Genomic DNA, 23,378 nt, shown 5'->3' with positions numbered 1-23,378 from the left:
TAAAAACTAGGAAACAGCATTCATTTTATTTCAGGACCTGCTGAATATAATATATTCTCCAAGGCACCTGTGGACAGAACAAGAAGCAATGGGTGGAAACTAATCAAGGAGAGAAGCAACTTAGAACTGAGAAGAAATTTCCTGACAGAACAATTGATCAGTGGAACAGCTTGCCTCCAGAAGTTGTGAATGCCCCAACACTGGAAGTCTTTAAGAAGATGTTGGATAGCCATTTGTCTGGAACGGTATAGGGTTTCCTGCCTAGGCAGGGGGTTGGACTAGAAGATCTCCAAGGTCCCTTCCAACTCTACTATTGTATTGTATTGTATTGTATTATATAATTCTCTGATTGAATTCCATGGCATTTTGTTATATATTCGTGTTTGGATGTTCACCATTCTCTCTTCATTGCTCAAGTTTGTTGCTCATCACCTTATATGATTTTAACCATTTCATAAATGTAGACAAGTATTTATTTAAAAATTAGCTATATGTAATATTTATTATCAATCCACAGGATATTTTGATTGCTACATAAAACTCATTATTTCACTTTTACAAATTGTAAAAAAGAGAAAAAGAGAGGAAGAGAGGGAGAAAATGAAAAAAAGAAATGTGCCACAAAGATGGGATGGCTGCTGACAACCAAACACTAAATTGTAAAATTATAAATTTCCTGTAGAAAAGATAAAAAACTTGAAACAATTATATTCACTTTAGAATTTTACTTTGAATAAAATATTCCACTGTATAAAAAAATAAAAAAGCTTACTCTGGTTAGAATTAGGGAAAATTTTCTTTAAAACCTAGGAATTTGCATAATATATCTGTAATAGATTTTCTTCTATTTGTACCACACAGATTTCAAGCATAGCAGATTAGACACAAATAAGACAAGCACTCTTCAAAACAATCTGTGAAATGTACATGGGAAGTTTTACCTTCCTTTTTAATTCTTATTTCCAGATTCCAAGGCTACATATGTCAGAAAAGCCCTCGGAGAGATCAAACCTGGAGCTTTAAAAATGTGCCATTAATTAATAAAAGGCCTTTTTTGCAAGTGCTATTTTTTTAATAAGGTGCGAAAGCAGACTGCAATATTGCTAGTGCTGCATTATGTACATATTAACAATATATTCTGCAGAAAAAAATATCCAGCGAGTTCACATTTTCTCTTTCCTTCCAAAAGTTTGGAGTTCATTATGGTGGCTGCAAGAAGTGAAGTGCTTCTGTTTGGAGGGACTGTTGGTAGGGATGCTTGAGGAAGCTTGGCAAAACACTTCTAAGTGAACCTCCATTCCCTGGGCTGTAATCTTGGAACTCCGACATTCTGATAATCAGAGTCCTGAGTTTAAGATGCTCCAATGATGGAGTTGATACACAGTCATATCCTGTACTATCCAGGTTTTCCTTAAATTTGTAGAGCTCCCACTAGATATGCTCCTCAAAGCCATAAGATTCCATCTGCCAGGAACATATCGGTGAATGGCTTAGCTGCTCTTGACTCTTGACTGAGTGATATCTGAGGTTTTCTTGATGACACTTGCCCGATTTTCATGATCTGGAGGCCTGCTAGTGTAGCTGGTAGAAGCGGAGCAAACTATTTGTTGGAGAGGGTGATCTGGCAAAGAAGGCCATGAGCTGCTATAAGGCAAAGGGCCGCTTTCTTCTTTGATGGTCACCTGGAGGTCAGGTTGGTTAGAAGTCACAAAGGTGGCCATACTAGGAAGTGGGTAAGGTGGATTCCTTGTGCCCAAATTGCTATAATATTGCTTCCCACCAATGTTTTTCTTTTGCCATTGAAGTTGACTCTGCAGAGAAGAATTGGTTAAGTTACTTATTTTGTTAACTCCAATAGAGCATTTATTTATTTAATTTATTAACTGCAGAACAACAATCTTGTGAGTTACTCTAATCCAAAATCACCCCGACAGCTCTTTGATCAAGTGGTGACTTGAAACTTGGTCCCTAGTCCTAGCCAAAAATCCAGTACCCAAGATAGTATACAGGTAGTCTTACTTACTTAACAACCATTTGTTCAGCAACCATTCAAACTTACAACTGTGTTGAAAAAGAGGATTTACAACTAGTTCTCAAAGCTCTGGATGTCATAGCTTCTCTTTGGTCATATGAACACAGTTCAGGTAGTTGGCAACCAGCACTGCATTTATGACAGTTGTAATCTCCCACAATCACATGGTTTCATTTGCAAATCTTCGCAGTCAGCTTCCGACAAGCAAAGTTACTGGGAAGCTGGAAGGAAGTCGCAAGCTGCAATTGTGCGATATCATGCTTAATGACCAGGACCAGAAATGATGCTGTTAAATTGGCATGGTCATGTGACATTTTGCTTACAAATGTGCTGCTTAGCAACAGAGTTGCTGATCCTAATTGTGGTCAGTAAGTGATGATTACCTGCATTTCACTGACATGTTAAACAAATATCTCACATTGCTCATGTTACCTGTTGTATAAAAGAGCAAACATGCCGACAAGGACAGAATTCTTGCAGTGGTGTATGAAAGACAAGCTAGACTTTTCTTGCCTCAATTGTGCACCTTGTTGCAACAAGTTCAGTTTGTTCCATACAGATTTTGTTGCTTGGGACAATGCTTGTGTGCAAAGAAAAGGGCTGCACAGGTGTTTTTCCTCAATGCATAAGCTAATGGAAGGACCAGCTGGATATACGGTATTTACTGACCCTAGTCCCAATACTGACATCTGATCTCTGGGCCTTTATGGAAAGCTCTGCATGTGCATACATGGGCACTCAAGAGTTCTAAGACTTCAAGGTGCCCAATTAAGTAGGCTTTCTATCAACCACCAGAATAAAGCTTTTATGCAAATTGGTGTGACAGCTGATTAATGGAGAAGTATATGCAGGTAGTTCTCAACAACCACAACTGAGACCAGAATTTTCATTGTTAAGTAATGCAGTTGTTAAATGCCCAATTTTATTACCTTTCTTTTGCCATGAATATTAAGTGAATCTCTATAACTAAATAAATAAATCACGCAGTCGTTAAACAAATTCGGCTTTGCTCCACTGACTTTGCTGATTGGAAGCCTGCTGGGAAGGTCATTAACACCACACAAACACAAAATGACCTTGGGATACTGCAACTGGTATAAATACATGCCACTTGCTCAAATTCTGAACACATAACCCTTGGGATGCTATGGCAGTTGTGAGTCAATTTCTTCAGTGGCACTGTAACTTTGAAGGTTTGCTAAACAAGGGGTTGTAAGCCAAGGACTTGCTATAGAAAATTTAAGTGTCAGGTCTCTTCAAATCCAGGTCTGTTCCCATCTTATATCAAATATAGCAAAACAAATGTTACCAGCAAGGAAAAAAAAAAACCAGCAAGGGCAAAGTGAAACTTTCCCCATTTGTAGCTGAAATTATTTTTCTCCATCCTAGAGAAGTTGCAGGTTTCAACCTACCACATAGTTCCATCGCACACCTCCCAGTTTACCCTTTTCTCATTAAGTTCAGCAGAAAGCAAGAATGCTCAGCTTTGGCCCAGCTTTACAAAAAAGAGAAATGATCATTCGAAAAGCAGAGAGTTTTTTTTTAAAAAAAAAAATCAAAAACGAAGAGGAAAAACTACAATAATAAAAAGAAATATTTGTTTCCTGATTGTTTCTCAGGCAACTCGTGATAAGACTGGATAGAAATGTTATTCATCTCCCAGGTACAATGTGCAAAAAGCTTTCCAGCATGGTTTAGGAGAATTTCCTGCCATTGTGTTCAAGCACATGTGAACTCAGGAAATCCAAAAGACACAGCTTCTGACTAAGATACAACAAAAAAGTTTATACCAAAGTATCCTCCCACTGTAGCTTTGTATATGTACAAGATAATAGGCACTAAAACCTATGAAGCCCAAACTGGATGTTTAACTTTTCCATTAAGATTTTGTTGCACAGTGAGTAAGAGGCCATAACTTTATCCTGGGGGTTGATTTCAATTGCAATAAAATCATGGCTGCAAAGAATGGCTATTTTCAAAGTTCAGCAGCAGAAACTTAAAGAAATCTCTGCTCCGAGCAGCCAGGGCTGTTAATTAATATACTTCTTGCATCTCTACTGGACCTGCCATGATCGTTCAGTAGTCATTACATTCTAGAAGCTAAAACATCACTTCCAACCTGATCCTTCTAGATCTATTGGAATATAATGTCCAGTCCATTGAGGTCTAAAAGCTGTCTGTAACGATGAAGAGTTGCTTTTAATAATCTAAAGAACAATGTGCTGGAAAAAAAATCAGATTCCTTTTTTGGCTGCTGCTTATATATCAAGTATTTGAGTTTTAATTTTTTTGCTTGTTTTATATATATTTAATGCCTGTATTAAAGCTATTCATCTTTTGTGGAGAGGAAAACCTGGCTACAAAATTCCTAAACATCATACTTTATATATGGGCCAGCGGGAAGATGGGGGAAATTATTTTGCCAATACTGTGGCTTAATAGGGACCATATTTGCTCTTTGGTCATAAGCCACATGTGGCAGCAGGAGGGAAAGGGAAAATACTGCCCATTTTATCACTGATAAGAGTTTCAAATGGCTCTTGTTAAAATGCTTAAACCCATTCCTGTAATCTTTACAGAGTAATCTCATCAGAAACTATAATATCTTAGAAGTCCAGTCATGACTTCTGGACTGATTTCAGCTGATTGGAGGATAATGGGTCAGCCATCACACTCTGGGCTTCTCCTTTGAAGGAGCACATCTTTGGTGGCTGTCTTCAGAACCCCTTTCACCAATGTGACTGCTGTGGAAAAAGGAAAAAAAAACCTCCTCCCTCTGGAAAGCCCAAGTAGTTCCTATTTTTCATCCTTTTGGAAAATGGGAAGACTTTTTATGAAGAGTTTTGATTATTCTACTGCTAGGTAATCCTCGATGTATGACAATTGAGCCGAAACATTCTGTTGCTAAGCAAGATAGTTGTTAAATGAATGTTTGCCCCATTTCATGATTTTTCTTGCCACAGTTGTTAAACAAATCACTGCAGCTGTTAATAACATGGTTGTTAAGTGGATCTGGCTTCCCCACTGACTTTACTCATCAGAAGGTTGCAAAAGAGGATCACATGATCTCAGGACACTGCAACGCTCTTACATATGAGTCAGTTGCCAAGCATCTGAATTTTAATCCCGTGACCACAAGGATGCTGCAACAGTCGTAAGTGTGAAAAATGGTCACTTTTTTCACTGTTGTTATAACTTCAAATGGTCACTAAACGTACAGTTGTAAGTCGAGGATACTTGCATTTGCCACTGCTTAATGGTACAATCGTTTTTATACTGCTCCTGCAATAAATGTAATGCAACTTCCTTCCTCATCTCTGTTACTATCACTGTATTGGTAGTATCTAAATGTTATTGTTCACTGTTTCCATCTGTCAGAAGACATTTTGCAAACCTTTACAATGAACAGAAAGGATACGGACTTCTAAACATCAATAAACCAAACGAAACTCCTAAAAGCAATATCACAAAGCCTATTTGTAATATTAAAAGAAAACCTGGAAATGTTTTACTTACTGGTGCATTTTCTTCGTCACTCGGGATGCTATTTGTTGTTTCACTTTCTGCTGGACAAAGCAGGGATAAAAATAGGAATTCTTCAGAAGTATGAATAGCCAATATAAACAGAAATTAAATACAGTTGTTTTGTTTTAACAATCATCGGCTACCTCTTCTCATATCCAAGAAATGATTCTCTATCAGTCTAGTGAGATTTAGGTAAAACCAGTTAGTTTATATTAGCCATTGGAACAGAGGGCAAAAGTAATCTAAAATGAGTAGCCATCGAAAAGGCTCAGGTCACAAAAATAAATATATCGGAAATATTATTGTAATTGTTGATATACTAGAAAGTGACAAAGAAAGAGAGGATTGAACATATGGCTGATATAAAGTAAGAATTCTGTATATGCTTATTCTTTATATGTTATTTTTAAAATTGTAGACGCGTGAGAATTGGGGGGATTTCTACTACTAACATGGGAGCTACCAAAATTTTCTATGTACCCTATTACCTTTTTCCCGTAAATGTTTCAAAACCAATAAAAATTCTTTACAAAAAATAAGTAAATAAATAAAATGAGTAGCCATAAATTTCTTTTTTAAAATATAGAATTGTTTGTATACGAGGGCCAAAAGCGAACACTACTACTATGTGTAAACTTGCTTCAGGGTCAAGAGGTTACTCTCAACTATTCCTGCATTTGCAATCATGATTGTTCATAGACTCTGCACATTACATTGGCTTATCTGCAAGTAATGTTTTAGCTCCATACCCAAGAAACAACATTTATTTTACTTAGTAACGTTTATCTAGACTTCCAGACTTTTGGCTGCTTTTTTCAACTAAAGATACATTGATATCGCAGTAAATTGCTTTTTACCAGAACATTATTGGTATTTGGCTGTATTATGATATAACTGACAGATGAAATGCATGACAAGATTTTATGCATAATAACAGATCAAGCTTAAATCACTGGTGAAACAGCTGCATTACATACGGTGGGTCCCAGACAGTGACTTAAATTTCACATAGGGAAATACAAAAAAGACCCTGATCTGAATTCCTGAAGTCCATATAAATGACAATAATTTCCATTTTTAAAGACAGATTAAACTATATATAAAAGTGAAATGAAGATTAAATGTTCTTCAAATTAGCCAATGTCTTTTAAGCAACTAACATTTTATTCACTGAGTTTTATTAAATTTAATTTTAAGTACTTTTAAGGTACATTCAATTTTAGTGCCTTTATTTGATTTCAATGCAGCTTTCTTTCTTAGAAGATAATTGTTTATGTTGATTACAATGGTTTTCCCAGAGCATCAGTAAAATCTCTTCCAACTAACTAAGCAGAAAAGGAAATATCTGTTAAAAATTCTAGATTCACAAAGCTACTGACCTGCATAAGAGGAGACAGGGGAGATTTGTAGTGGATATAGTTGACTCATGCAGCTGGGCTGGTCATCACATTCTGTTGTTACCTCTACTACTTGGCAAACATCTGGAGGATTGGGAACTATCATGTGATCCCCGGAATCAACCTCAAAGTGTGATTCTCCTACAACTGGATATGACAACAAATTATAATAATGGTGATTACATGCAGTCATATGAACTAATAGCATCTTTGTAGTGATTCTGAATGCACTATGGTTTATTGTATTTTCATACTATAAAATGAGAAAATGTCAGAGAATCTAGTTTACAAAATCCCACTATTCAAAGGGATGTTGTGGGTAAGGCGTATGGGCAGTGGATATAAAAATGTTTGGTTTACTGGGCCATGGGTTCCTGACTGATTCTTTCTCCATCACCACTCGGAGTCAATCGGCTTGCTGTGAAGATTTTATTACAATAGCACCTTAACCAGTTCACCCATACAGTATGGGAGGGCATTTCAGAGCTTTGATAGTGGATGAAGTGCCTATGTATATGCCATCACTCTGCTAAACAACTAATTCCCACAACACTGTCAAACTATTTACTAAGACTGTATTACTATTATTCATCTCATCCTTCCTATTACCTATCTCCTCCCACTTATGACTATAACCATGTTGCTTGTTTTTTTATGATTTATATTGTTCTGTTTGTTCCTAGTATGATTTGTTTGCTTATTAATAACCTATGACTATCACTAAGTGTTGTATCTTATGATTCTTGATGAATGTATTTTTTTTCTTTTCCCCTTTTATGTACACTGAGAGCATATGCAGCAAAGACAAATTCTTTGGCCAATAAAGAATTCTATTCTATTCTATTCTATTCAGGGATACCTTTTTATTGCTGCAGGGAATATGGTGGGGAAGGGAGGGAGGGAGGAAGGAAGGAAGGTGATAATTGACAAACACATGGTTTGTAGAGGCCAGCATAACCTTCCTATTGAATTAATCAAAGGGAAGACATCTAATACATTAACCACTTAGTATACTAAAATTAAATTTTGTGAATGAGAACAGGTATTATTTTTTTCTTTAGTTAAAGATGCATGTATGCTATCTAAAGAATAACCCTGTTTTGAAGCATCCCAGCATATTTGTATTTTTCAACACATTTTGAACATCTCCAACAGACCGAAAAGATTTGTTAAAGCTCATTCCAACAGGAGGAAGAGAGAACAGGATCTGCATTTTTCCACAGCACGTTTTCTCTATTCCAGCTCCAAGGTAGATGTACAGTATATGTTTGAGGAACACTGAATTTTATGGATCTAGTCATGTTTACAGTACTCCTTGGATCATTTTCCTGATACCTCATTTGGGAATTATCAAATTAGAAAGGATGGGTTTTGGAAGCCCCAAGGGAGGGAAGAAAAATGTCCAAAGTGAACATTTTCCCACTCAGGTCAGAGTTCTCTATTCAGCCTGGGTGAAAAAATTCTGAAAATCTTATGTTCAGGATTGCCCATCCAGAGCCTGCTGATCCACAGCCTTATTTGTGCTCAGATACAGTGGAACTTAGGGGTACTCATGACTAACTCCCTCTGATGGTTTTAATGGGTCTGCTCTAAACAGGACTAAATCTATAGACAAATAACTGCTAGATAAAGGGTTAAATTTCTTCTTTCACTTCTACCATTTCCCAGGAGTTTTGATCAAGATTCCTAACTAAACCAGGACGTAATTATTCTGTTGCTATGATACATCTGATATATTACTGTTCAGTATGAAAACTGAACTTTAAAAGCCAAAATTCTTGCTCTAGAAGTTTGCCACGCAAGGAAAAGAACGTACCAGTCTACTGGAGCTGCTTACCTACAATGTTTATTGTACTGTCGACTTCAGTTTTTATTGTTGAAGACAAGCAGTAATTAGGAAATTCTGGACTTGTTCCATTACTCAGCTGATAAGAGCACTCCTCCGGTTCTTGCTAAAAAGAAAGCAATGGAAATATGATTGGTAGGCACTCAGAAATATATGACATCTCCTGATTGATCATCAGCTAAACCTATCCCATACCATTTCTTTGGCATTCTTCAGGGCAAGCTGAAGCAGACTAGTGCCTTATACTGTCCAACTTCAGAACTGAAACACCAGCCATTTTATTCATAAAAATAGTCTGCATTCAGAAGAGCAATGCACAGTTTATTCTAAGGCCTTCTAAGAAATATGCTTTGCATTAAGAAATTAGCCTAGGTATCACCATCTCCAACAACTTTTCTTATTAAATATTTGTCATAGCCTTCCAAGTAAACTCAAGTGGTTCTTCTAACTAAAATGCATGAACTTAGAAAATTTCTACCTCCTACAAAATCAAATTCATAAAACTTAATTATTAAGTTCCCCATTCCCCATTCTTAATCAATTTGTGATCATATATTTGGTAGTCCAGGTCAAGAAAGAATTATTGTGTTTGTTTTCATCACTTTGGTTTAGTTTTTTTACTTCCATATCTTTCCAAGGAAAAAGAAAGTAATAGAAATAAAACCCTCCATTTTTAGATAGATGGAGCAGGAAAACAGAAGTTATAACTGATTTGGTTTTTTCCAATAAAATAAACACCTGCTGCCTGAAGAGGAAGCTTCTTGCCTCCTCATATGGCAAAATTCTATATTTCTGTTTGTGTTCCTGAAGTCTGCAAACAGACTATTGAAACTGTGTAGATAACGCCTATCAACTTTGGAAAGTGCAGCCAGATAATTGCATAGGATGTTACTAATGTTACATGTGCTGACAGGAGGAAGGGAAAAGTCTCTCCCCTGTTTAATTCCTTGTGCAGAATATATTATGAGAATTAACTTTTCAAAGACAAAAGCAATTATGTAATGCAGAAGCACCTGGCAATTATCACTTTGTGTCCTCCTAGAGAGATTTGAGTGCTACACATACTTTTGTCATGCCATAAAAACGTCTGGGATAACACAACAGATGGTGAATGAAAGACCCCCACCAATCATGATGCTATTTGCCATGAGTTCAGTAACTAGAAATCTGGATAACTGAGAAAAATGTCAATATTTTTCATGAGCCAGCAGAACGGTCTCAATCCAATGGTTAGAAACATATTTTGATAGTGTCTTATCAAATTCAAATTCAAATTTTTAATTTGTTAGCCGCTCCCTCTCCACAGGGGACTCGGGGCGGCGTACAATAAAAATATACATGCTTATAATACAACTTACTCCAGAAGTTGTAAATGCTCCAACACTGGAAGTTTTAAAAGAGATCAGATAACTATTTGTCTGAAATGTTATAGGGTTTCCTACCTAAGCAGAGGGTTGGACTAGAAGACCTCCAAGGTCCCTTCCAACTCTGTTATGCTATTCTAGTCTATTCTATTCTATTCTACTCTACTCTACTCTACTCCACTCCATTCTAATAAATCAGCCATTATTACAACCTTTAAAAAAACAGAAGCAGACAATATCTAATTCTGCTACACTTTGGTTTTCATTTCAATAATCATGGATGTGAGAAAAGGAGACTCCTTATTAGAAATGCAGTATTGGAAGAAGTAAATTGTATTTCTTCCTGTCATGTGGGGGAAGGTAAAATGTGACTGTCCTCTCTCATAGAGCCTGCACCTGAAAAGAATCAATCTTCACCTTCAATTATTTAAAAGACCAATTATATTAAGCATATTTTCCAGCTGGGTCAACTATTACGTCTGAATGAAGTTAACTGAATAAAATGTCTGTTTAGTCCTTTTGATAAAAAGGGTTAATAATATGAAATATTTTTTCAGAATGTTTTTAATCCAGAAATGACATGTTCTTTAGCCTTGAAATGATAACAAAAAAATACCTTAATTTGTTTAATTTTATCTTCCTTGTCAGACTTTGGTTTCTTTCCTGTAGAAATGCAAGAAAAAATATATACAGTCACTTCCTGACAAAAATTAAGGCCATTATTTGCAAATAAAAGATTTTCACATGAATTTAATAGAATAATCAGGTCAATAATACCTGAAAAATGCTACTTATTTAAATCACACTGAAAATATGTGAAGACGCACAAACAGAACTGACATTATTCTCCAAGATCCCCCATATCAATGAGGATTAGATTAGATTAACAGAGTTGGTAGGGATCTTGTAGGTCATCTAATCCAACCTCCTGCCCAAGCAGGGTTTCCGCAAATGGCAGTCCAATCTCTTCCTGTAAGCCTCCAGTGATGAAACTCCCACAACTTCTGAAGGCAAGTTGTTCGGTTGATTGTTCTCACTGTCAGAAAATTTCTCCTTCTTTCTAGTTTGGATCTCTCCTTGATCAGTTTCCATTCATTATTCCTTTTCTGGCCTTCAGGTGCCTTGGAAAATAGCTTGACGCCTTCCTCTCTGTGGCAGCCACTCAAATATTGGAATGGATCCCTCTCTACATTTGGAGTACAATAGCTGGTATTATTGTTTTTCTTTTCAGTTTCTGGAGTTGTCTTCTAAAATAATAAGATACTATGCTTTTCTAATCACTACCTGCCAAAGCAAGGGAAAAAAAGAAGCTAAAATTTTCTGCAAAATCTTCTGAGATTTTTTCCCCTCTCATTTCCATGTTTAATTATTCAGGTCAGGGAGGTTAGCGAAGTACTAAGCAAGTAGCAAGTAACATGGTTTCGATCCTTCTGTTTTCCTTTGACGCAAACTGATATTATTGATATATCAGAAGGGGATGAATGCCAGGGTCCTTATCATCATTGACAATGTTTTCTATTCTGACTAGCAATGAAAGACTTTTTCCCATTTTCTGAAAAGGGACTTAAAAAAACAACAACTGGGGTGCCAGGAATTCATGCGCAACTCTTCTTTTCTCCTTTGATTATCAGTTTTAAGAACATTTTAAAAAAAAAGCCATGGAATTTGATGGTGTCATAGGAAGTGCTGACAGAGCCAAGACCATTTGTGCTCATCCATACAGATGAAGGGAAGGATGTTTCAGTATGGAAATGAGGACTTTAAAGACTTATTTTTATTTTTATTCTTCTTAGGTGATTGCATTCACTTAGTAGATGTGCCTATGACCCAGTGGTGGGTTCCTGCCGGATCGCGCGCTCCCTTTCGGCGCTAAACCCGGAAGTACGGTGTTGCCCCGCCCCTGGCGACGCGAAGACGCTTGCCTGCGCTCCACCAGCTCGGCTGGGAACGGAGACGTTTCCTCAGCGGAGCGGAGCGCCTGAAAGGGACGCAGGCTCAGCCTGCCAGGCTGCCACCACTCCACTGAAGACATTGCTGAGCAGAGAAACGTCTCCGTTCCCAGCCGAGCTGGTGGAGCGCAGGCAAGCGTCGTCGCGTCGCCAGGGGCGGGGCAACACCGTACTTCCGGGTTTAGCGCCGAAAGGGAGCGCGCGATCCGGTGCGATCTGGCAGGAACCCACCACTGCTATGACCATGCCTGCCTGTTGATCCACGTGCGTCTTAATCTGTCTTTTCCCAGCTTTCCCCTCTGGTTTCCTAAGTGTACTGAGGCTGTTAAGCTTTGTTTGTTTTGATCTAGTGGAAATTCTGTGAACTGGAGTTTTGATATATTGGGAAATCTCTTAAAAAGCAGTTAGCTGCTGTCCCATAAGTTAGGAACTATCACAATTCTTTCATTTACCTTTCTTAGAAGGCCTCTCAGATAACGGCAGCATTCGATACACTCTAAAAGCATTGTTCCCTTTCTTGATGCTTTTGTCTTTAACTTCTTCTATGTCTGGCAAGGAGTTCATCGCACATCGAAAATTGGCCTTCCATGTCTTTGGATCTGCTTTATCGACTCCTGGCTGGTACTTTCCTAATCAAAAAAGGAAGAAAAAAATTATTGGTAACTGGACTTTATCTTGAAGTGGAAGAGACTGTTGTTGTAACACCGGTTTAAAAGTCAATGATTAATTTGACAGGAGGGGAAGGAAATGCAGTGCAAACAAAGGCCACAGAAAGACAGGGACTGTAAAAAAGTGATACAGGGTTTTTCTTTAATTTAAAATATCTGCGTAGCAGTTTGAATAAAACGGTGAGGGGAACTTGGAAAGGACCTTGGAGATCTTCTAGTCCAATCTTCTGCTCAAGCAGGAACCCCTATACCATTACAAACAAATAGTTGTCCAGTCTCTTCTTAAAAACCTCCAGTGTTGGAGCACCTCAGGAGGCAAGCAGTTATCGTAGTTTTCGGAGTATAAGACGTGTCTTTTTCCCTCAAAAAAGAGGCTGAAAATCTGGGCGTGTCTTATACACTGAATACAGCATTTTTTTCCTCCTAAAACCCTTCACCAAAATGGCCGCACATAGCTTTTAGGAGCCTTGCAGACTGCTCCTGGGGGCTGGGGAGGGCAGAAATGAGAGGAAAAGGGCGATATTTGCTCAATTTTGCCTCCCCCAGCCCCCAGGAGCACTCTATAAGCCTCCTAAAGGCTATGCATGCCCTTTGTTTGACAAAAAAAATGGGCCCGTTTTTGCAAAAAAACGGGCCATTTTTGGGAGGTCTGCAGAGTGCAAAAACTTAATTTGCCTCTTCAAAACCTTGGTGCATCTTATACTCCAGTGCATCTTATACTCCAAAAAATATGGTACATTGGTCCTAACTGACAGAAAATTTCTCCTTAGTTCTCGGTTGGTTCTTTCCTTGATTAATTTCCATCCCTTGCTGCTTCTCCTGACTTCTGCTTTGGAAACTTTCAGGTGCTTTGGAGATTTTCTAATATAAGTCTATAACACCATTGGTTTAATCTACCAAAAACGATTCCTATAAAACATTAACTGATCAAAAACATTGAAGAAATATAAGGGTTAACTGGGCGGCATACTGCCAAGAAGGGTTCAGCATTAGCTGAAGATGTCCTGGTTTGAACCTAAGTTGTTCCATCACCTTTGTGGATGTGATATCAATTGACAACCATTCCCAAGGCATACTCCCTGGAGCCCATTGAACCAGCTCCACCCTTACAGATGTGCCCGAGTCCAACTTCTGGAGAAGTTGACTGTTTTCTGCACCTGCCCAAAGGCCAAATATAACAAAATGCTTTTTGTAGGTCACAAGTGTATCCCCATATTTAAGTGTGGTAGTTCTTAAGAGGTGGAGACAAAGGGCCGAATCACCTTCAGAATATGGATAGGAGGGGATTTGGTTTCATTCGGTTTCGCAACTCAAGTATTTGTGATAGAGCAGTGGTCGGCAAGCCGCGGCTCGCGAGCCAAATGCGGCTCTTTAAACATTTTAATCTGGCTCTTCTGTGTGCCGGGCGCCCGCTTCCCTCCCTCCTCTCGGGCTTTGGAGGGAAGCTTCTGCAAAACCCCGGCGAGACAAGTCTCCCAGGCTGTAATTTGCCGAGCTGTACGCGCGCGCCTGTTTTCCACGGCGTGGAGCAGCGGCAAGATTCTGGGCGGCAAGCGATGATTCCGGGGGCCATCAGTGGGGGGGCAGGGTCCCCCCTCGCGTTCCTCATCTTCCCGGATGGCCCCCGGAATCATCGCTCGCCGCGCAGAATCTCGCCGCTGCTCCACGGCGTGGAAAACAGGCGCGTGCGCACAGCTTGGCAAATTAAAGCCTGGGAGACTTCTTGTCACTCGCCAGGGCTTTTGAAGAAGCTTCCCTCCGAAGCGTTCCGAGGGAGGGCTGTAAACTTCCCTCCGAAGTCTTGGGAAGTTCTGAGGAGCCCCCCAAGCCAAAACGCCGCTGCCAGGTAGTTAAAAGTACCTCTCTGATTCGTCTCTGTCAGTCTCTCTCTGATTCCCTCTCTCACTCCCTCTCTCTGTTCCTCTCTCTGTCTGTCTGTCTCACTCACACACACACTGTGGTCACCTTGTTGAGTGTTCCAATCACATTTCAAATGTGATTGGAACACTCAACAAGGTGACCACAGTGTGTGTGTGTGTGTGTGTGTGTGTGTGTGTGTGTGTGAATGAGACAGACAGACAGAGAGAGGAACAGAGAGGGAGTGAGGGAGGGAATCAGAGAGAGACTGACAGACACACACACAAACACACACAGAGGGGGAGGGAGGGAGAGAAAGATAGACAGACAGAGAGAGACACACACACAGAGTGAGTGATTAAGTGAATGAGTGAGAGACAGACACACCCACATACACAGAGTGACAGAGAGAGAGGGAGGGGAGAGAGACAGAGGGAGAGACAGAGACAGACACACACACACACAGAGTGAGTGAGAGACAGACACACACACACACACACACACACACACAGAGTGACAGAGATGGGGGAAGGAGGAGAGAGAGACAGAGATACAGAAAGAGACAGACAGATAGACACCCAGAGAAAATGACAGAGGGAGACAGAGAGGGAGGGAGGGAGAGAGAGACAAAGAGCCAGAGAGAGAGAGAGAAAGAAAAAGAAAAAAAGAAAGAAAGTGGGAGAGGGAGATGAAATTAAAAGCAGCAACATACAAACCTGACTTACTCAAACTATCCAAGGAAATGCAAGGCCAATGTTCACATTAGTGGTTGCAACTTTGTCAGTCATTGTCAGGATGTAATTTTCTCTACATTGTAAGGCAAATTTTACGGAATTTAACGTTATCGATAAATAATATCGTTCTAAAGTTTTTATTTTATTAGTTGTGTTATTTGTATCCTCCCCACCTATGTGGATACTTGCATGCGGAATATTCTCAATAAAAACTTATTGAAACTAAAAACAGTGTACCATCCTATGTATTTTCGGTTTTAAAAATGCGGCTCTCCAAATAAATTTCAATCGTGGTTTTGGCGAGATTTGGCTCAGTTGAAAAAAAAGGTTGCCCACCACTGTGATAGAGGAATCAGAACCAAGATCTTTTAGACTCTACAGCTACATAGAGTTCAGTGGCTCTCAACCTGGGGGTCCACAATGTCATCACAGGAGGTCCATGAAGGCTTGAAGAAATGTTATGATTTAAATGTAATGAGTTAATCTTGGTGGTCCATGGCCACAAAAGGTATTTAAAGGGGGTCCATGGTGAAGAAAAGGTTGAGAATCACTGTTCTAGACAATCAAATCAGCAAGTTTCTCATTGATAATCCATATTTACCCACATGTTGTCCCAGAAATCAATTTTCAGGAGCAAAGCATACGGACACATCTGATATTTAAGTGACTTTACTTATATACTTCAAGGATTCTCTTTCCCAGTGTTTCTCAACATAGCCAACTTGAAGATGTAGGGACTTCAACTCTCAGACTTCCCCAAGCAGTCATGTAGGCTGGAGAATTCGGAGAGTTAAAGTCCACACATTTTCAAGTTTCCAAGGTGGAAAACCACTGCTCTATCCATTTGAAACAGAGAGGGCACTTTAACTTACTTTGCCATGTTAGGGTACTAATGACTTTGATCACACAGAACAGCAAAACAGAAAGGAGTATCAGTGAGAAAAATAGAGAAATTCAATAAGAAACCAACCCAGTAAAATTAAGTTTCCATACCAGTGTGAATGGCCCAATTCCGAAATAAAGGAGCATCTTTCTCGACATCCCACCCGTGACGTGCAGCATGCATCCAAGGAATCTGAAAAATCTTCTTTTCCTGAGAAGTAGGGATCAAGTAGGACACATAAAGAATTAGCTCACAAATGTAAATCTTAGATACTTACAGCAAAGCTAGACAATCAGTCACCCAGGATCACCAGAATGTTAAAGGACATATCTCTGGATGCTGTCAGGCTCTTTTAGATCTCTGAATATATTTTTAAATATTTTACTTTTTTAATGGCAATGTGAGATTCTGCCTATAGCATTTATTTGTAATATTGCTTTTTTGGTTCACATACCACAACCAGCATTCTTAAAAAATGATCACAGTTGGTTGCAATCTACTTTTTTTTAATATTGGGTTTAGAAGAAAGACAGAGGGAAGCTGAGATGATGAGGGTATTCTGGGAGGGCAAACAAGAGAAGATAGAACTTTTAAAGAGGTGTTTTTCAATTTTAAGATGTGTGTGGACTTCAATTCTTAGAATTCTGCTACTGGTTGGGGTTATTCTGGGAGTTTAAGTCCACACATCTTAAATTACCAAGCTTAAAAAGCACTTATTTAAATCTTTAAAAATGAGGATGCTGATGAGACAGCTCTTTATCATTTCAAATTGTAGTACTCTCCCAAAATAATATACATGATGCACGAATCAATTAATATTAAAATTGAGGTACTGTGTGTTATTACACTTTCGAAAACAACATTTTTAGATTTTATAGGCTACTCGAGGGAAAACTTCCCTTTTCTTAAGGGGAAAGATTTAGCAAATCCCACTGGTCCACTTAATCTATTCCAGATTCATATATAAAGACACAAACACTATAGGAGGTATCATTCAGAAAGCCAAATTGAAATCTTCCTCCTTTTTATAGAGATCATGAAACTGGATACCTCCTTGTTTGTTACAAAAAAAGGGGAGGCAAATATTCTAGTTACAAGTGAATCAGGTGACTGGCTTATCTCTGCTTTATAAAATCAGAATGATAAACAATGGCTTGACCAAAGTGAGCATAGTGTTTGTTATTAAGGCTAAGCAAAGCATTGGAAACGAGGACTTTGTAGTGTGCTACCATAAGTAAAGCTCCCCTTTCCTGGAGAATTAAAAGCCGTCACATCTTTTGGAAGACTCAAGTCTGCACAGAAGAAATTCTCTGTGTGCATGGATGGACAGACAGACAGATCACACAAAGAGGCAACCCTTTAGGCAGCAAAGAACAAAACAAACTATCCAAAGCATGTGGCTCATTCATTTTGCTTGTAGTAGCATACTCTACAGAACATTCTTTTGAATACTCTGCAGCCTTGCTTTACAAAAGATGGTCTGGTTTATTTCTCACTGCTTACAAATGCAGGCTCGCCTTACCTGATTTAGCCATTTCAGCCCTGGGATTTTGTTTGAATTTATTTGTTCCTCTAGCCATGGCCGCATTCGCATTCTTTCCACAGGCATTGTTTCCTCTGCAAGAAGAGGAAGCACTGATTATTTTGAAAGCCAAATTCATATTTCCTTTTGATTAAATACTCAAGCCAATGAATGCTGAATGTTTTGATGTACAGTAAAACAATATCAACAGACTGAATCTTGGTTAATCTTTCCTGAATGGTTATTTAGTTCTTATGAGCATTTACTTTACACTCCATCAGTGAAATGTCTACATCTCTTGACAATTTTCAACACTCCTTCAACTTAAGAATATCTTCATAAAAAAAGTTAAGCCCTCTTTGAATCTTGCTGATCTCAAAGGAAGAGCTAAGTGTACCCCCAACCTTTTTCCTAAGACATCAGATGCTCTGACGTCTGCTACCGGTTTGCTTCATATGCGCACGCGCACCGCAGGTGCTAATTGTCGGAACTACCAGTTCGCTCAAACCAGTTTGGGCAAACCAGTAGTTTTGACAATCAGCTATGCCTCACGATTTCTAAATCACGCGGCACAGCTGATTGTCACACAACTATTCATCAGAACTACCGGTTTGCCCGAACCGGTAGCATTATTTTACTACTAGTTCGGGCAAATCTGTAGCATTTTTTACTAATGGTTTGGGAGAACTGGTAACATTTCACCTCTGCATAACTGGGAAAATATGTTAAAGCTAAGACTGGTAAGGTTTCTAACCTTATACCCTGTAAGCTTAAACATTCACTGGTAACTGGGAGTTATCCAAGGAACTCAGTCAGTGTGGTCATTGGTGAATTAATGTTGGAACAAATTGTTGGAACCTTTACGCTTTTCCAAGGATACATCAACCTATTTTTATTGAATTCATTGAGATTAGAATCATTTACCAGGTACCATAAACCATAACAGTGTCCAGAGAGCAAATGTGATCATAAATTATGGACCTACAATATAATTTATCAGTAAAACGATACCATAGTAACAATATATGAATCAGGAATGTCATAATGGATGGAGGTTGTCATGCTTCGAGAAAATAAACTGATATGCTGGGCTATGCTGAATATAGAACTGACCTCACACAAGATCAACACATACAGTTGGAATGTAGACAAGTAAGATTTCAAGAATTAGAGCATAACCTCCAGTGTATACCTTGTTTAGTCAAAAAGACACCAAACGTAAATTAATTGCTAGAGCATTGTTCTAAAACAACAAAAAAATATGTTTTCTGCTGGCTTACCGTTTTGTACATTAGTTCCATTACATCAAATAGCTGAAGAGCTTCAAAGCAGCTACTATTCCTAGATGACCCACATAGGAATGCTTAAGGCAGGGGTTAGAAAAATGCAACTCCTCAGAGGCTGTCAGATTACACTTCCTTTCAAGCCCTAACCAGCATACTCAATTCCAGGAATAAAGAGGTAGTTTAACTACTTCTGGAGTACTATATGCCTTACTACATGTGTTATGGGGGCGGATATTTTCAGGGAGGCACAACTGTTTCACATGCAGTGCTGAAGTATTAATTTCCCCTCCTTTAGAGTGGGCCTGAAAAATCAATTAGAAATTCCCCAAAGGTGCTTTACAAGAGACAACTGGACACTCTTGGTTTTGTTGTTGAAGGAGTTTCACTTCTCAGCCAAGAAGCTTCTTCCGTTCAGAACTGAAGAAACCTCTTGGATGAGAAATGAAACATCTTCAAGGAAAAACAAAGGAATTTCCAGTTGCCTCTTGAAAAAGCACGCTTGGGGCAACCATCATTCGCATGACTAGGAATCTCCTTAGAAATCAATTAGGAAGTTACTTCTGCTTGTAAATTAGCTGAACTTTCTATAGGAAGCTATGTTTCATTAAACTATGATGATTGCTACAAGGAGATTAGGATCTGGTGGTGATTTATAACTTGGCTTATTAGTAAGATGCAGTTTAAACTAAGCAGAATGATCACTTTGGAGGAAGCCTTGCTAAATTAAAATAAAAGCAAAGGTTTCTAATCTTTCTGCCACAATATCTAGAAAATACAGGCGTGCAAGGCCAAAGCTTCCTGCTCTCCATGCACTCAAGTTAGCCAGCCCACCTTGTAGTTTTGTTGATATATATATATTACAATAGCAGAGTTGGAAGGGACCTTGGAGGTCTTCTAGTCCAACCCCCTGCCCAGGCAGGAAACCCTATACCATTTCAGACATATGGCTATCCAACATCTTCTTAAAAACTTCCACTGTTGCAGCATTCACAACTTCTGGAGGCAAGCGGTTCCATTGATCAATTGTTCTAACTGTCAGGAAATTTCTCCTCAGTTCTAAGTTACTTCTCTCCTTAATTAGTTTCCACCCATTGCTTCTTGTTCTACCCTCAGGTGCCTTGGAGAATAGTTTGACTCCCTCTTCTCTGTGGCAACCCCTGAGATATTGGAACACAGCTATCATGTCTCCCCTAGTCCTTCTTTTCATTAAACTAGACGTACCCAGTTCCTGCAACCGTTCTTCATATGTTTTAGTCTCCAGTCCCCTAATCATCTTTGTTGCTCTTCTCTGCACTCTTTTTAGAGTCTCCACATCTTTTCTACATTGTGGCAACCAAAACTGAATGCAGTATTCCAAGTGTGGCCTTACCAAGGCATTATAAATTGGTATTAACACTTCACATGATCTTGATTCTATCCCTCTGCTTATGCAGCCTAGAACTGTGTTGGCTTTTTTGGCAGCTGCTGCACACTGTTGGCTCATATTTAAATGGTTGTCCACTAGGACTCCCTCTCACAGTTACTACTATTGAGCAAGGTACCACTTATACTATACCTGTGCATTTCGTTTTTCTTGCCTAAATGTAGAACCTTACTCTTTTCACCATTGAATTTCATTTTGCTAGATAGTGCCCAATGTTCAAGTTTGTCAAGATCCTTCTGTATGTTAAGCCTGTCTTCTGGAATGTTGGCTATTACTGCCATCTTGCTCATCTGCAAATTTGAGGAGTTCCCCATTTATTCCCTCATCCAAATCATTGATGAAGATGTTGAAGAGTACTGGGCCTAAAACAGAGCCTTGGGGTACTCCACTGCATAGCTCTCTCCATGTAGATGCAGTTCCATCGAGGACTACACTACTGGCTGCGGTTGGTCAGCCAGTTATGAATCCATCTGGTGGTGATGCTGTCTAACACACATTTTTCTATTTTATCTAGTAGTAGGTTATGGTCTACTTTATTAAATGCCTTACTGAAGTCTAAGTAAATTATATCAATGGCATTCCTCTGGTCCACTAATTTTGTGACTTTGTCGAAGAATGCAATAAGATTAGTCTGGCATGATCTGTTTTTGACAAACCCATGTTGGCTTTTGGTTATTACTTTGTTTACTTCTAGGTGTTTACTAATTCGTTGCTTGATTATCTTTTCCAGAATCTTTCCTGGTATTGAGGTCAGGCTGATAGGTCTATAGTTTCCTGGATCTATTTTTTTCCTTTTTTGAAGATGGGAACCACAACAGCTCTTTTCCAGTCCTCTGGCAGTTCCCTAGTGCTCCAGGATCTCTGAAAGATATAGTTCAGTGGTTCTGGGATCTCGTCTGCCATTCCTTCAGAACCCTGGGGTGTAATCCATCCGGTCCTGGTGATTTGAACTCGTCTAGGGTAGACAGGTTCTCACTTACCATTTTCTTCCCTATTTCAACTTGTGTTCCTAATCTGATTTTTATGGTGCTGTTTTTGGTAGATTGACCTGTTTTTCCCCTTTGTGTAAAGACAGATGCAAAAAAGGAGTTAAATAGTTCTGCTGTCATGCGTGCCTCCTTCAGTAACCAAGAAAGAAATCTCCCAACTCCATTGTTTATAGAATTAATTACTGGTTATGAATAGATAGCAGCGAAGTAAAGCAAGATCTGAGTCAGAAAAGCGTGAAATCATACATATCAAACATTTGCCCAGCTCCCTCCCTCCAACAACCCCCACCCCATTGCCCAATCTGCAACTCCCTTAGGTGTCATGTGGGTTGCATCTCCAAGAACCATCATCAGGTTGGTATGCAGGACTATTGGCCTTGACCAGGTCCAAACATCGGCCATCAGCATGCACAGAAGATGGTGAGAACAAAACTCCCTTTTTGACTATCACTCCTGTACCATATATTCCCCATCCCAAACACCATGTCCCCCCTCCCCGTTTCCATGGCAGCCGAAAGCAAGCAAGTGAAGCAGAGGCTGACATCCAGCCCTCCTTCAGAAAGAGATATCATCCCTGCAGAGAGAGAGAAAAAAAAAAAAATACAAAATAACAATATAAGTATTTACAGTTATCCTAACATCAAGGCTTATCAGGATAATTGGTGTAGAACTTCTGCAAAAGTCTGGGAGCCCTAACATGAGATTTGTCGACCCATTCAGCCTGGGAAGGGGGGAAATGTTTCCAGGACACCAAATACTGAGTGCGACCTCTATGTTTTCTGGAATCTAAGATTTCTTTAACTTCAAAATGTTGCTCTCCTTCAATAAGAAGAGGGACCGGAGATGAAGATTGAGGTGGATGAAAGGAAGAAGCGCGCTCCGGTTTCAACAGGTTCACATGAAATACAGGATAAATTCTTCTAAGGGTTTTCGGCAACTCCAATTTTACTGATGCAGGATTTATGATTTTCACAATGGGGAATGGACCTACGTACTTTGGGCCCAGCTTCTTCGATTTTTGGGTGGTTTGTAGGAACTTGGTGGAGAAAAACACCCTATCCCCAACTTTGTATTCTTTTGGCTTAGTCCTTTTCTTATCCACCTGTTTTTTATGAGCCTCGTGAGCCGCATTTAGTGCTTTGCGGGTCATGGGCCAAAACTGCCAAAGTTGATCACTCCATTCAGTTAAGGATAAAATTTGCGGTTTCTCGAGGCAATTTAGGAATTGGTACAAAGTCCTGACCAAACACAACTTTAAAAGGAGTCATGCCGGTACTGCTGTGAATAGAATTATTGTACGCCATCTCTGCATGTGGTAACAGTTCAGCCCAATTATCCTGATAATGGATGAAATATCGGAGGTACTGCTCCAAAATCGAGTTAGTCCATTCACAAACCCCATTAGTCTGAGGATAGTGGGCGGAGCTTAGCCTTTGGGTGGAGCCAATCAATTTCAGGAACTCTTTCCAAAAGAGGGAAGTGAATTGAACCCCTCTGTCTGAAATAATGCATTCAGGCACTCCATGTAACCTATATACATGTGAAATAAACAATTTAGCCAACGATTTTGCTGATGAGGGTATACATTTTCCATGCAAATCCCATTAAGATTTTTGTAATTAACACATAAACGAAAGGAGCCATCTTTCTTTTTTCTGAACAATACAGGTGCGGCCACCCGTGGCCTAGCTGGTTTTATGAAACCCCTTTTTAAGTTTTTATCAATAAACTTCCGTAATTCCTCCATTTCACATGGGGTCATCGAGTAAATCTGGGCCTTAGGGAGCTTTTCCCCCGGGGTTAACTTTATGCTGCAATCAGTATCGCGGTGGGAGGGCAATTTGTCAGAAGACTTCTGACTGAAAACTTCCTTGAGGTCCCAATATTCTTTGGGGATTTTTTT

At 39.3% G+C, this 23,378-nt stretch overlaps 1 protein-coding gene across 9 annotated transcripts in view; it reads right to left on the bottom strand.

Annotated features, from left to right (window-relative positions):
• Positions 1–483: 483 nt before the first annotated feature.
• The window catches only part of IRF2 (interferon regulatory factor 2), a 47,408-nt gene continuing 24,513 nt past the window's right edge, over positions 484–23,378 (bottom strand). For 8 of the 9 annotated variants that reach the window (XM_081959920.1, XM_081959918.1, XM_081959917.1 and 5 more), the window contains 8 exons: positions 17,778–17,872; positions 16,366–16,465; positions 12,566–12,742; positions 10,781–10,827; positions 8,792–8,906; positions 6,937–7,101; positions 5,549–5,598; positions 484–1,811 (listed from right to left, as the gene is read on the bottom strand). In XM_081959920.1, the coding sequence (XP_081816046.1) occupies positions 1,491–1,811; positions 5,549–5,598; positions 6,937–7,101; positions 8,792–8,906; positions 10,781–10,827; positions 12,566–12,742; positions 16,366–16,465; positions 17,778–17,864 (1,062 nt within the window). In that variant the 5' untranslated portion in view covers positions 17,865–17,872 and the 3' untranslated portion in view covers positions 484–1,490. The remainder of the gene's footprint in view (positions 1,812–5,548; positions 5,599–6,936; positions 7,102–8,791; positions 8,907–10,780; positions 10,828–12,565; positions 12,743–16,365; positions 16,466–17,777; positions 17,873–23,378) is intronic. The other variant, XM_081959922.1, reaches the window with a different exon arrangement.

This window comes from Natrix helvetica (assembly GCF_964273705.1).
Source record: "Natrix helvetica genome assembly, chromosome: 7".
Taxonomy (NCBI): domain Eukaryota; kingdom Metazoa; phylum Chordata; class Lepidosauria; order Squamata; family Natricidae; genus Natrix; species Natrix helvetica.
The sequence above is the reverse complement of the archived record's forward strand: the minus strand, read 5'-3'. Positions and strand labels throughout refer to the sequence as shown.